Source organism: Corvus cornix, chromosome 9, assembly GCF_000738735.6.
Source record: "Corvus cornix cornix isolate S_Up_H32 chromosome 9, ASM73873v5, whole genome shotgun sequence".
Taxonomy (NCBI): domain Eukaryota; kingdom Metazoa; phylum Chordata; class Aves; order Passeriformes; family Corvidae; genus Corvus; species Corvus cornix.
Window position 1 is genome coordinate 3,387,779 of NC_046339.1, and position 14,860 is coordinate 3,402,638.

Sequence of the window (14,860 nt, forward strand, 5' to 3'; positions counted from 1 at the left end):
TCACTCAGAACCCTGAGGAATTTTTGAAATGATGGTGTTTGGGATGAATCACTCCAGGCTCTAGTTCCCTTCTCCTGGATGAGTAGACCCTGTACCCTCATCCTCCTTGGCTCTGCAGATCCTGAGCATCGAAAAGTCACAGAAAATTCAGTGTTTTAAGAGTTGCGTGACACCATACAAGATGAACACATCTTTTTTTTCCTGTCTTAGAAGGCTCTAAAATAGAAGAAGGATGGCCTGATGTGGAATGTTAATGCTTAACTACAGAATGTCAGTGACATAAATGCATCACTTTATTCTAATGCTTGTGCAAGTTTTAAATTTCATTAAAATGTCCTGGTTCTCTACTAAAATCCCCAGAGAACTGCTGGTTTCTCAATCTAATCTTCTCTTCAGTGTCTGTTTCTCAGACTTCCCTTTGTGGTTTTTAAAGTTCTCAGTTGAGAGCTTTACTATTCCAGGATTTTTGATACTGAAGTATTTAAATCAGTTTTTCAGAGTATTTTTAGCATCAGGAGCACCTAAAAGATTGTGGGGGAAATCAAATACAACCATCTGGTTCATTATATGCAACAAGCAGTGCAAATAACCAAGTGTCAGGGGTAGTGTGGTGTAGCTCAACATTCCCAAAGTCTGGAGGTGCAGCAGATGTCTGGGAAATGAGATGGAATGTCAGCTCTGTGTTCTAGGCTGTCAGCTTTGATTTTGAATACCATCATCACTGTCTGTAAGGAGTGCACAGAAATCCAAATCTGGCTGAGGGGTAACTCCTGCTGAATGTTTATGTCAAACTGCAGAGCCTGAAATTAAATTTCCAAGTGTGAAGCTGCCCTGTTACTTTTGAGAAAAGGCTGGTTCTGATGTCAGCTAAAATATTGGCAATCTCATTAATAATTGATCTGTAACTCTCACTGCTTTTCAGAGCATGTGGGAAAGGAGGGAGATGCTGTTGGGAGTGGGGTTTTACCACAGGACAGAACTCAAGGAGGAGAGAAGGGAAGTAAGGAGTTTTATTTTCATAAAGGGATTGTTTGATATTTATACAGCTGATGGGCTATTTTTGGTCTCTTTTGTTGGTCATAAAAAGCAGATACTGGACAGCCTTTCACTCATCCACCTGCTCAGGATTTGCCTTTCCAGAGGTTCTAGGCAGGGATGGAGCCTCTATCTCCAGTCCTTCCCACAGGCATTCTTTGGCATTATAACCAAGCAGTTTGCTTTCCCTTTCCTCAAAGCCATGTTCAGTGAGGCTTTCCAAGTTTATTTTTTCCCTAAACCTCTCCCAAGCCTCCCCCTTGATCAGTATGCAGGAGCATCCTGTGCCACAGTTGCTTTCTGGGTCACTTTGCATCAACGAGCAGATGTGTGTTTGCTGTCTAATGGTCCTGAAACTTAAACCCACCTGATTTCCATTGTGGCTTATACTCTGCAGTTGGAAAGAGATGCTTCTTTGCAGTTATTTTTCTTATTTTTACCTCAAAGTTAGCTTTCCATGCAGACTTTACTTGCTACTTTCTTATCCTGCTATTCCTTACTAATGTGACAGTGCTAGCTCCCACCTAAGTTGTGTTGAAAGCTTGATGCATTTAATATTGGGGTGGAATAAAAGCCAAAAAGGGAAGCAGACAGCACTGAAATTTTTATAAAATGCATTTTAACATTCATGTGTCTTTTCTGTAAAGTAGGTACAGTTGGAAGTGGTTTTCAAAACGTTTTAATGTAAATATAACATAGACATATTTCTGAGTTTATTCTCTCTAAACTTACTCAATGTGCACAGGCAGGACCTCTGTCCTGGACTGTAGGAACTCTACCATTGGGAATCGAGTCTCAATTCATCCTTTTTAGGGTTTTTACCAAAGACTCTACAACAGATCTGAACGTATTTTACAAGGGTGTTGTGAGAGTAAAACTGGTTTTAGTTTTGGAGCCTAAAGGTCAGGGAAATTTGATTGAATGAGCAACTTGCAGACTTATTACCACAGTAACTGATGCAGAATATGCCAAATATCATCAGAAGCTTCCTCTGGTACTTAAATCCTTGTTGGTCTCTTCTGATTCTTTTGACAACTTCCAAGGCAATAAAATCACAAGAATCAGTTCCCATGTTTTTATTCCATGCACGCCCTGGAATTGTTCTGGACCAGGTGCATGAACACTGCTGATGCCACCAGTGATTTATCAGTCCTGATCTATCTCCAGATCCTATTTTCAGTCCTAAAATTCTTCTCTGGATAATGATGATTCTGGATAATATCCATTCCACCACAGATTTTTGGCTTCTAGTGGCATTTATAAGTTCATTATGAAAGTAGATTTTGTACTGGATTTTTTTCAGGTTTGTGTAAGTGAGGAAGATCCACTTGACTCTTATCCAGTTCTATTTTGATGTCCAGATGATTCTTTTTTGATGTCCAGATGATTCTTTTTCGAGCTGCCAAGGCTGCTGCCTGCCAAGGTGTTGGACATCTCAGCTCTTCATCACCTGTGCCCTGCCCAGAGCTCTGGACTTTTCACCTGGAAAGAACATGTTGTTCTTCCATGGAGTTGGGGAAGTTTAATCCTAAAAAAGGAGATTGCACAGAAGCACATTTTATTTGGTTCTGGCACTTACTTGCCCCATCACCAAGCACTGAGGTGTGTCTGTGTCTGACTCAATGGCTGGAGAAACCACAACAGCATCCTACAGACTCTGTTTTGTGTTGGGCAGTTACAGCCAGCCCTGTCAGCATATTGTAAATCACTAATAATTCATTTGGTCATTCCCCAGAGCACCCATAACTCACCCCAACAAGCATTTATAGTCACTCTCATGTGTTTATCTGTAGACATCTGGCATTTTCTGCTAGGGGCTGCCATTACTACTACTTTTCTGCCATATTTCTGTGTTTCTCCAGCTGCCCAGTCTCTTTCTGGCCACACATAACGGTCTTTTTTTGTTTTACTGACACCAGGCATAGCTTTTACAATGTTTGAAAATCAGTCTGTAAACAGAACAAGCTTTTGCCCAAAATTTTGCCCTCAGGGTAGATCTCAGTTTGTCCTTACAAAACACTAACCCAGCCTAGAACAAGGCTTTTGCCAGGTTATACTTGTTGGTGCATTTACACTAACAACTCTTTGTTTTCCCTGCCCTTTACTCACAATCAAAACCCAATTACAATTGTGCCACCACACTAATTAGAAGCTGAATCAGAAATGCTTCATCTTCAGAGCTGCTGGCCTTTGCTTATACTATCAAAGTAAAAATGGAGTATCTTTCGTACTCCTCCTTTGCCAGCAGCTCCCTGGGAAGTTCTGCTGTCGTTTGCCTCATTTGATATTCTGTTCTAGTATCTGTACAATTAAATTCAGGTTTTAGAGAAAACCTCTTGTGTAAAAAGTAAGCATTTCCATTAGCTGCTGCATAATTTTGCACTGCAGTTTTATGGGCAGGGGCTGCACACACCATTAGCATATTTTTGATTGCTTCTGTATTAGAAAAAATCCAGCTGTGAGTAAACTCATTTGTTTATAAGCATTTTTTTGGAAGGTGTCACTAGCACTGGAGCTCCTACTTTGCATTATTTATCTTGGTGTTTTTACCTAGAAAATTTAATCTTCTAATAACAGTAAGTAGTGCTTACATCTGGCTTTTTGTAATTTTCTCTTCCATTCTCCAGGTTCACAGTAGAACAGGAAATTGATCTGAAGGATGTCTGGAGAGGTCTGGGAATTACAGAGCTGTTCAGCAGCAGTGCTGACCTCACTGCCATGTCTGGTAAGAACTTCTTGTCTCTCCAGGTAGATGAGGAAATACATTTTTCACCTGGGAAAGTTCACTCTGAGTGTTTCAGAAGTGGCTCTCGTTAGGAATGGAGACAAAGTGTGATCCCCTGCAGGAGGCAGCTGCACGTTGGAGCAGTGCATGGCTGCAGTGCCTGGCTGCCAGATGGGAGTCACACCCCAAGGGCTCATCCTGTGTCTCCAGTGCTGCTTGTTCCCAGCACTAGGAGCATTAAGCTGTTGCACAATTAGTTCCTCTCCCCAGATCCCTGGAAGCAGCACAGGGAAGAAGAGGTTGGAGATAAAGGCAGTTTAATCACAAATGCCCCCTGCCTGTTGCAATATGTTGTCAACACTTAATTTTCAGAAGTCGAAATAGCCAATAACTTTAAAAAATGAGGCGGAAATGAGATGTTTATGCTTTTAATACCTCCTAAAGCTGTTCACAGAGTCACAGAATAGTTTGGATTAGAAGAGACCTTAAAGACCATCTCATCCCAACCATGAGCAGGGACACTTCCACTATCCCAGGTTGCTCCAAGCACCATCCAGCCTGGCCTTGGACACTTCCAGGGATGGGGCAGCCACAGCTTCTCTGTATTGAAGTAGCACACTGCTACCTGTGTGGTTTTGGGGGTATTTTAGGTCCGTGTGTGACTCCCCAGCCATGCAGGTAGGTCCTTAGCTGGTGGGAAATTCCTGTTCTTCATTGTCTGTCCCCAGGACAAGCACACCTGTGTGCCTTAGTCAGAACACTGGTAATAAAGAAGGTAATCAAACCTTCCTCCCACATTTACAGAGGAATGTTTGTGATGATCCTTTAATTTTTGCTAAGTTTGAAACACTCTTTATAGTGTATCACATAGCTTATTCCACTGGTTTTCCACTTCCACTTTTCCAGTGAAACTGGGGGAAAGCTAGCTTTAGCTAATATGAAAAGAGTTGAAATAAATGAAAAACCCTTTTTCAAAGAAACAGCATTTTTCTGAAGAAAAGCACCCTCAATTTCTCTGCCACCTCAAAGAAAAGTCAGCTTCCCACTAAAATCTGGTCTATTTATAGGAGATTATTTACTTGAGAAAAAGCACAAAGGAGAATGGGAAATGCACAGGAAACCACAAAGGCAGCACCTGGCTTTTATTTAGTTGCATGTAAAATTCATTTATGTTTCAGGGACATGTATTTATCAAGAGGCAGGAAGAATCACGTGTTTGTGTCTTAATCCCTGTGACTACTGATTTGTTTAAAGTTTTATATTTCTGACAACTGTACTGTACAAAATCAAAATACCACATTCTGCATGACTGAATTAACTCCTCTGCCATTTAAAGATTTACTTGTTATTTAAGTATAGAGCAGTGTATGGAGAAAATTCATGAGTTTTACTGTAACCTCTCTGCTTTTTACTGAAAAGAGGCTGTTCCACCTGGGCATGGAAAGGTTATTGTAAATTAAGAATTAAAAAATGGTTTTGAAGTAAGATCCTTAATGAGAACCCCACTGTTGATGCTGTGGAAATGAAGTTTTAAGTAATTAAAATACAAAATATGTTTCCTGTTTCTAATTTTTCATAATGTAAAATCCAGATGGAGGAAGGAAAAATAAGTCATGAAGAGAAATTGTTTAAAGCTGACTTTTACAGACACCTGGATTGGGTATCAGGTGGCAAGGAAGTGAAAGTTGGAAGTCTATGTGCACGTCAGGGTCAGCCCCCTGGAAAATCTGGCATTTCATGAAGCCTTAAATACAGACATTTCAACAGAATCTTTAACTGGACACTTAATTTAGGTAAATATAAATCAAATTAAATCTGAAGAGATTTTTGAGAAATTTGGTTGCATTTAAAAATCCTCTCCTCCTCCTGTCCTGTTGCTTTGGCATTGCTGTCAGGGAAAGTCGCCTGCAATTCCAACAGCAGCCCTAATCCTGTCATCAGATCCAGGCAGATTGGTGAGCTCAGCAAAATTCTGTGTGGCTTTAGTGGATGCAAACCAAATTGCAGGATTATTTTTCAATATTCAGAATTTTTTGCTTTTTCCCTTCAATCTGAAAAATGGAACCAGAAGGACCAGCTTTACCTTCTGGATTGTCTGGATTCTGAGCAACCAAAGAGAGAGTGTTAATCCAGGTGCACTTTTCAAATGTTACTCCCTTGCAGAAATTAAGTTTTTTGACAATTACCACAGGTGAGTAGGAGGACATTCCTGTTTGGCTGTCAGCTGACTCTCACTTTCAGAAAGGACTTTGACAGTATTCACTTGCATCTGATTCCATCAGGTGTCCAAAATAATCTCGGAACAACTTCTGCTACTTGGGATTTTATCACTTACACAGCACATAAATTTGCTGCTTGAGTGTTTTACCACCACTCAAGACTTAGCACTGAACTAATTTCAATACTAAAAGTCCCCTTTCTCCTTCAGATGATTATAATATTTCTGGCTGGTTTATAGAGTCTTAAAAGCAGCAAGGTGACCTGCGTGACAGTGAGCAATGAGGTGATCTCAGTGACTTACCTTCACAATACAGAGTAGTTAGAAGAGCATCAGTTCAGTAAATAGCTCTTGGAAGTTTTGACTGACGTCCATGTAATTTTTCTGGGACAGCCTAAGCAAGAAGAGCCAATAAACCCACATGATATCTTTTTTTTTAAAAATGAGACTTGCAGAGCAGCCAGTTGGCAGCTGAGTGGGAGTTTGCAGACATATGGAGAGTAGTGACAAATGGAGTGTGATGCCAGCGGAGTCGTGTTCATTAGGGGGCAGCTCCAGCTCCCTCCCCCATGGGTCAGCCCTGGCTCCTGCACAAAGCTGGAACTTTGGCACCAAATCCTCAGGGAACTTCCCTGAGATGTTAATCTGGATGGTTCTTAGGGAAATCCACATTCAAATAAGCTCCTAGAGAGAAATAATGTGATGGGAGAAGCTCAGGTGAGCCCCACCTTGTCCCCTGTGAAAGCCATAAGGGAATTGGATTGTCCTGAGGAGATGGGTGTGGTATGGGAGCATTGCAGCCAGGGATGTGAGAGTCAAACCCTGGATCAAGGAAAAGGCTGCCTGGACTCTCAGGGACAACATTATGCTTTCATTTGAAAATAGATTCATTCACTGCAGGGAGAGATGAATGAGAAGGATGTGATAGTAGCAGTATAAAGAGAAGAATCTAGAGAAGGTAATTTGGGATGTGGAATTGCTCTTTTCATCATCCAAGGACAAAGATATCCAATGAAGTGAAAGGCAACAAATGGAAAACAAATAGAATGTGCTTCTCTCATGAAAAACTTAACCACAGGGATCTTTGCTGCGTGCTCATTGAGATTGGCAGGACTGAGAAAAATGAAATTGCTCCAGAGCAATCAGGACTCTCATGCTATGTTGAATAAAGGCACTCTGTGTATAGAGACTTGGGTTAGGGTAAAAGGCATGTGCTGGGTGAGAGGATGTTTTTCTCTTGTCAGTTGTGCTGCAGTTTTCATCTGTAGGGCTTTTTGAATCTTCTTCTGAAGCAACACTTCCAAGCTGGTGCAGTGGGCTGGACTGACTGGGTGTACTGGTCTCGTCTGCAGTGGCACTTCTTGTGTTCCTGTCAACTTTAAAAGTTGGTTTTATTACTCAGATCCTGAAAGCATTCACAAGTAGACAAACTTTTACAGCTGATGGCAAATGTTAGCAGTCTTTGTGCTGTCAGAATTAGGGGCTCTCGGCTCATCAGGTGGAGACCAAACTTCTGAGGTGCTATTTCTTATCAGAAACATACCATGGGGTTCCATAAGCACCACCAAACTGTACAAAATAAAGCATTGGGAGCAAAAATGTGGAATATTTCTGTGAATGTTACAGGGCACAGGACTGGGCTTCAGTGCTGGAGTAATAAAGAATTTATTGAAATACGTGATTAGGCTAAGTGGGCATTTCCTTGTCATTGAACATAAAAATGTATTTGGCTTTAAGATTTTTGCTTAATGTTAAAGACAAGTAGGTGCTGCACGTCCCAAGTTTTAAAGGAACAGGGTGGAAACTTGATGCCAGCTTTACTGAAGGCTGGGGACTGAAGTCTAGAACTGGTACAAGTTTTAGCAGCCTCATCTATGTTTTATTACACACAGCCCCAGAGGGGATGATTTGGGGCTTTTGCTGATGTGATTGAAGTGCAGCAGCTGAACTGGGAGGTTTAATTCAGTGCTGAGTGTACAGAGCAGCAAATGAGATCTGCTGGGGAAAGACTTTTTCAACTGCTGCTCCTCGTGGCTTTGCTTTCTTTGGCATTACAACTACTGAGTATTCGAGTAGAGCTGATCCTTCAGCATCTGACAAAAAGCAATGAAACATGCACTGACTTCAGCAGGAGCAGGCTCGGACTGAAATTAAAATACTGACAAAGAAGGATGGGAAACAAACAAGATTGAAAAAAAATAACTCTGTGGTGGTTTTTGCAATAAATATTTATCTTCAGCTTCTTGTAAATAAAATAGAAGAAGAAAGAAAAGACCTCATGTTCCTGGAGGAAGTCTGTGTTGTACCTAGTGCAGAAATGAAATTTTTTTTTTTTATGTCTAAGTATTTGCCTATAATGTCATAATCTTTTTTCCCCACTAATTGTATTTAAAAATCTTGTGTCCCTCTCTTTTATCCTCTCTGCTATACTGGTGCTCTGGGCAGTCCTGAGCTATTTTAATAGTCATGGTGCAGGAGAGCATTACAAATTGGAGTGAGGCAAATGGGGCTGTTAAAAGGTATTGGCAGAAGGTGTTTTAATGCAAGAAAGCTCTTCTCCTTCCCTACCTGCTGTATAATAGTGTTGGGTTTGGCAGTGTTTGGGGTGGGTTTTTTAAATGCTTCAATCTTATTGTTGAGCCACTTGAAATATGTTCCCTTTCCCTCTGCAGATAACAAGGAGCTTTACCTTGCAAAGGCATTTCACAAGGCATTTCTAGAAGTTAATGAGGAAGGATCAGAAGCTGCTGCTGCCTCAGGTACCTGACTGAAAAGCAGAATTAAATCAAATGTCTGGTTATTCTGTGCTAATTAATTTTTTACAACTGATTTGCTGTACAGCCAGGAAAGCTAAATAGCAAGTAGCATGGAGACAGAGCATAGCAAGTGTGCTGCTTGCAGAAGAGAATTCTGAAAATGAGAAGTGTTGGCATTTTTGTAACATGTTTTACAAAGAATTTTGAGCATCCTCTGAAAAACCTGTTCTTTATTTTCTTTCTGTCAGGAGAGTACAGACTGCAATTTATGTTTCCTTTATGGAACTTGAACATTCATCATTTTTCACCTGCTAATTGAGATGGTCAGAGGCATTTGATCCAGGAGAGTTAGGAAGAGATGAGGGTTGTTGCAGCTGCATTTTAATCAGCTCATATTTGGAGACACAAGATGGGAAGTGTTGAATTTACAACCAGAGCTGTCCCCTGTTACTGCTGGGGGCAGGTGCTTGGTTTACATGATTGTCACATGAAAATAAGTTACATTTGTTGCCAATATATGTCATTAGGTGATTTCCAATTGGCTCTGCCAGTCTTTGAGGAAAGGAGGAATTACTTGCCAGGTCTGGATTGAATTGTTCCATTAACATGGGCAGAGATTACTGGCATGCTCCAGTCTTCATGAACAGTGGAGTGAAAATTTAGAAGTAAATGAAACACTGGGAATTAGTAATAATATCCTGGAGAAATCCATGCATCTCCAAATAAAAATAACAAAGGGGCAAATTCTGCCTGACTCACAGTTAATTTTACCTTCAGCCTCTGCATTATTTAAAAACTCCAGCCAAATGCTGCAGGATCAGCCCATTTAATTTTTGCATATTTCATAGTTATTAAGGATTCCCTTTCCCTCTCCACTGCAGGCTGGGAGCTGTGTAAAACAGGCCAGCAGTGCTGGTTAATGCAGTGCACCCTCCCTGTGTGAGTGAGCAGGAGTCATAACTCCTCTGAAGGTTCTGGACCTTAAAATTTATATGCTGCTCCCTCAGCCTGGCATATTGCAGCACTCTGCATTGTTAATAATTCTTAAAGCCAGAATAGGTAATTACTCTGCAGGTCTCTTTCCTTTTCAATTAGTATTTTCCTGCTCTTTTTTGGGGTTGAGTGTGGGACTTCAGTGGCCACACAAATGTCTCTGCTGAGAGCAGGAGAATGGGCAGAGCTGTTTAATGAGTTGCCTGTGTTCTCTTTCCTCTAGGAATGATTGCCATCAGCAGAATGGCAGTGCTCTATCCCCAAGTTATAGTGGACCATCCCTTCTTCTTTTTGGTCAGAAACAGAAGAACAGGTGAGAGAATATTGCAGACTTCTCTGAGTGTTTCACAGCACATCCTCAAGTGGTCAAAGGAAAATTGCAGGTTTTGACCAATGGACTGGGCTTGTATTATGAATTTTCCTTAGTTTATTTTAAAGTACCCAGTGTTGGAAAGACTCACCTCTTCTATGTCCCTGAATCTTTCTCCAAATAAAACACCAAAATCTGACGTAACCCTGAAAAACATTCACAGAAAAGAAAAATTCCCCATTTTTGTTGTGAGAACAGTGTTACTGCCCTGAGCATCCATAATCATTGCATTCCCTGAGAGCTTGGCTGCAGTCAGACCAGTGAAATATGTTCCCAGTAGCAAATGATTTGCATAATGGAGGGCCATTACAGTTGTGAATAACTCTGTTGTGCTCTCCAAGTGCTCGGTGGCAGGTGAGGGATGAGAGCAGCACTCACCAGCAAAAGGAGCAAGGATTAAGTAATTCCTTAGTCTCATATTTGTAATTTGCTGTAATGATGTGGATGTGACTGGGTGATAAAGCATTGCTGTGCACCCACAGAGCTTTTTATGGGTCTGTGTTTGTGATCCCACCACAGGATCAGTGTTTCCTAAAACATTTAGTGGCAGTGATGCTTAATCTGGTTAGGTAGAGTCACTTGTGGGACTTCACTCAAAGCAGAGCACTGAATAAGCTACTGAGAAGAGAGTAAACTTCATCCCAGCTGGAACTAGGCCAGCAAGGCAGGATACCAAGTCTTAGGGGTTTTTTAACCATGATAAGTTGAGTATTCTTACTGTTGTAGACACACTGGGCAGAAAATATATCTGGAGGAGGGTATGTCTTCTTTATTGCTACTCAATATCCAAAAATCTCCCCAAAAAGAAAAGTTCAAATCAGGACAGAGTAGAACTTGGTCACTTTGGGGCACTTCCTAACATTGCACAGGCCTTGTTGCATGTAGAAAGAGGAGTTGCCAACAACTGTAGTTAAAACCTCACAGCTTGTTACTAATCTGGAAATCTGAGGCTGGAAACCTTTTGAAAAAATCCTGTTGGTTGTCCTTCTTCTCCAGACAAGCCCAAGGGCTCAGGTTTGGTTGCTGTCTTCCAACAGGGCTCTTGAGCCATGTCCTGGTACCAAGCTCCAGGATGTTTGATCCTATAAAAATCATACAGCACTGCTCTAGAGGTTATTGCTGGTATTCATCATTTTAGAACCTCAGCTTCTCCTCCTGGTTCTGACATCTTTCCCTGCCTTCCTCCTTTCCTACTTTCTCCACAGGTACCGTGTTATTCATGGGAAGGGTAATGCACCCTGAGGCAATGAATTCAAGTGGCCATGACTTTGAGAAGCTTTAACTGCCATCAGCTACCAAAAGGAGATAAGCACATAAAGTTTGAAGTTAATATATTTAAGGTTTGCTGTGTTTTCCCCCAAGATACTGTTTCAAAATGCTTTCGGATCTAACTGTGTGCAAGTCAGTTCCCAGAGGAAAGCTTACAGTATTAAAGTAATGGTTCTGTTTCTGTCATTGTGATTGCTGTGTCCTTAAAATAAAGTTGTGTACATGTCAACAACTGTTTCTTGTTCTAGTGAGTTGTAAAGCAGAAAACTGCAAATCCATTATTTGTAATTTTTTTACAGTCCAAAGACTGACTTGATCAATGAGACAGGAGCAGAATGTGTGCAGCTCTGAATAATGCAAATGGCAAAGCTTGGTGGGCATTTCTAGAGCTGAGGAAGCACATGTGGACACTGTGATCTCATCCTGTCCCTGGCAGAGCAGGGCACGGCCTGTGCTGCACTGCTTGGTCAGAGAAAATGGAACAAACCGAGTGGATTTGATTCTCTGAGTGTGGTAGACTTTGTGTGAACTCTCCCACGTGATTCTCAAGTGCTGCTTTTCTGGATGCTCCTGCATGTGACTCTGCCACTGACCTCCCCTAAGTGTTGATGCCAATAAAATCTGATCGCATGAATATTTGAGACCTGTCAGTGTAGAAAGCTCTGTGTGTGACTGAAGTAAAAGAGTTCAGTAGTAATGGCATTTGTGTGGACATATTTTTTCTCCCCCACAGCAATTCTATTCTTCAGTATCTCATTTCAGGGCTCTAGAATGTTCTTTCTCAAAAAAACCTACCCCAGCTTAATTTTAAGTGTCTAAAAATGTTCTATTCATAAATAAATGTCTAAAGGAACAACATAATCCTTTCCATTTCCTAACTTCTTGAGAATAGACTTACAGAGAGGAGAAATGGCATGGAGCACAAGTAAATATTAGCAGGGGAATTAGTTGCTGCTTCCATTTGGAAGAGGAGGAGCAGCACCTGTTGTCAGCAGAGAGACATATAATTATTTCCTCCTCCATTGTGCAAAATACAAAAAGAACAGAGGTTATTAAAAGGTGAGAGGATAGGAGAAAAGGAGGGAGAAGCTCCTTTGAAGCAGATCATAAATACAAACCTTTGGATAATAAATGGGTTTTTCTCAGTCAATAGGAGTTTTATCTGTGGAATTCTATGGGAACAGATGCATTTTGGCTGAAGTACAGTTACAGGCTTCCCTGGCATTCACTCACTTCAGAACAGCAGAGATGCTGCTCCCAAAGTTATTCATGTAAGGAGAACTTCCAAAATCTGACACATTGTTCACTCTTTTTCTACTGCTGGTGCAACTCCTGCAGGTCATACTGGGACGTGAGGGATGCTCTCTGTGGAGGCTGGGAATGTTCCCTTGGAGAAAGGGCTTTTGAACATTTCTAGCCCTGCCTCCTTGAATTATTTCACAAATGGGGTCCCTAAGTGTGGTGCTGGTGCTTATTACCTTTCTATATTATAGGCTGGACTTGGTAACACAGCTTTTGTATTCAAATTTAGATGAAAATGGTAATTTCAGCTCTATGTAGCTAAAAATGTTATGCTTGGGAGGGAAAAAGGGAGCACTGCTCCAAAGGAACAGGGGCTAATTTTACCAAGACAAGAAGTGCCTCACTGCAGGTAAAATGAGCTTTGATGTGGGTTACACAAGGGCTGGTTCTTCACATTAAGATAAATAAAATCTATAGACATCCCCTCATCACTGTAAAAGTGACCACATGCTGAGGATCTCCTGTGGGTTTAATCTTAGGGGAGCCTGATTTTTAGGCTTTTAAACATTTTTAACATTTTCTTTTCAGGCTGATTTTTGTGGTGTTCACTCTTAACTGGGAAGGACATGAGAAACCCTCAGCTGTGCTTATTTTCGGTCCATCAAACGTTCTTCCTGACCAATTTTGTCTTTTCTTTTGCATCAGTTTCTTGCAGTGTAGATGCTCCTTATTAAGGGAAGGGGTGAAGAGACAGATTTGAGCTAAAGCTTTGAATTTTGGAAGGACAGCTGGCAGGCAGAAGTGTTAATAGAGGATATCAGGCAAGTGCACAGAATTCCCCAGCAGCTGGGTTGAGCAAAGGTACAATGGAATTATGCAAAATCTCAAATTCCAAATTCCCAGAATTGCCTGAGTGGGCACATAGGAGAACCAGCAGGAACAGAAATGCAAACACTTGTGATTTCACTTGCTGCTCTCCCAGGCCTCACAAATGCAAAATAGCCTTTTTCTGTTTCTTGAAAATTGAGAATGCCCTGGTTTACAGCAACATGAATTGATTTATTTCCATAGTTTTCAGTAGTAATATCTTAAGTATTGTTGCCAGTTAATAGGTATATGAATACTGTTCCATTATGGTTTTTACTCCACATTTTGTATAATGATCCTTTCAAAGATGCTACTGCTTTTTCACTACAAAACTAGCAAAAGAATTTTGTCTTTTTTTAGGCATCTTTTTTTTTTGGTAAGGGGAATTTGTCAGTTGTAGCTCATCTATGAGCTTAGGTGTGTAGTCTTAAATTTCAAGCTGGTTTGTGTTGGAGGCTCTATCAGAAAATAAATCACTGAAACTTCTCTAATTGTGCTGATTAAGTGACCCATGGTGTGACACTGCTGAGGTCCTGCTGGAATGCAGCTGGAGTTGAAGCCTGAGCTGCAGTTGCCTGATGGGATCATCTTCTCTTCCTTGCACACGTCGTGGAGGCCAGGTGGGAACGCTTTCCAGAGCTGCAGTTGGAAAGGTTTTCCCTAAGAATCCCTTCAGTCGTGGTGCTGCTGCTGAAGATTGATTTATTTGACTGCCAGGATCCCACTTGGACGTGACCTTGAGCACCTGAGGGGTTTTGTAGAGTCTGTATTCAACCAAAATTTGTCACGTATCAATTAGAATGGGTTTGTTGCTGGTCCAAACACGAATTTTCACTCTCCTTCCACAAGCCTTGATAGTGGCAGAGTAAACTTTTGTATCAGTGTCTGGGAATCAAGGACATGAGATTCCTCAAAGAAGTAAGATCTTGGTGTTATACCAGAGACAAACAAACCCAAACTTAGTCAAGGCTCTTCTGGCTAATTTTTATTTGTCACTGCTGGACAAAAGAAGAAACCACAAGATGTCACTCTATCCTAAGGAGCTGAGAAGGGCTTTCCTTTTGACAGGAATCCTGTGGGAGTGTTGCAAAGCTGAATATCCTGAACAGGGCTCAAGTACAGGTAGATCTGAGCGCAGTTAATGAGAGAGGCTGAGTTGGGAGCATAGTTAGCCCCGGGTTGCTGGGATTCATAGTCACAGATGGGGGGAACAAACCCCCAGACACCTGCTGTGGGCTGCAAACGTCACTCTGATTCTTGCTAAGGGATTGCTGGAGGAAGTTCATTGCTCCCAGGGGAATCTTTGTCCTGCATGATGCCTCGTGTGCTTGGTGTGGGGTGAAATAACAGAAATGGGTTGGTTTTCTTTAACCTGTCTCCGTGGA

The 14,860-nt window shown here is 41.4% G+C and overlaps 1 protein-coding gene across 1 annotated transcript in view; it reads left to right on the forward strand.

Moving 5' to 3' along the window:
* SERPINI1 (serpin family I member 1) overlaps positions 1–12,066 on the forward strand; it is a 44,624-nt gene extending 32,558 nt beyond the window's left edge. Inside the window, exons 6-9 of the mRNA XM_039556677.1 lie at positions 3,663–3,760; positions 8,651–8,737; positions 9,951–10,040; positions 11,303–12,066. Coding sequence (XP_039412611.1) covers positions 3,663–3,760; positions 8,651–8,737; positions 9,951–10,040; positions 11,303–11,379 — 352 coding nt within the window. The 3' untranslated portion in view covers positions 11,380–12,066. The remainder of the gene's footprint in view (positions 1–3,662; positions 3,761–8,650; positions 8,738–9,950; positions 10,041–11,302) is intronic.
* The last annotated feature ends 2,794 nt before the right edge of the window (positions 12,067–14,860 follow it).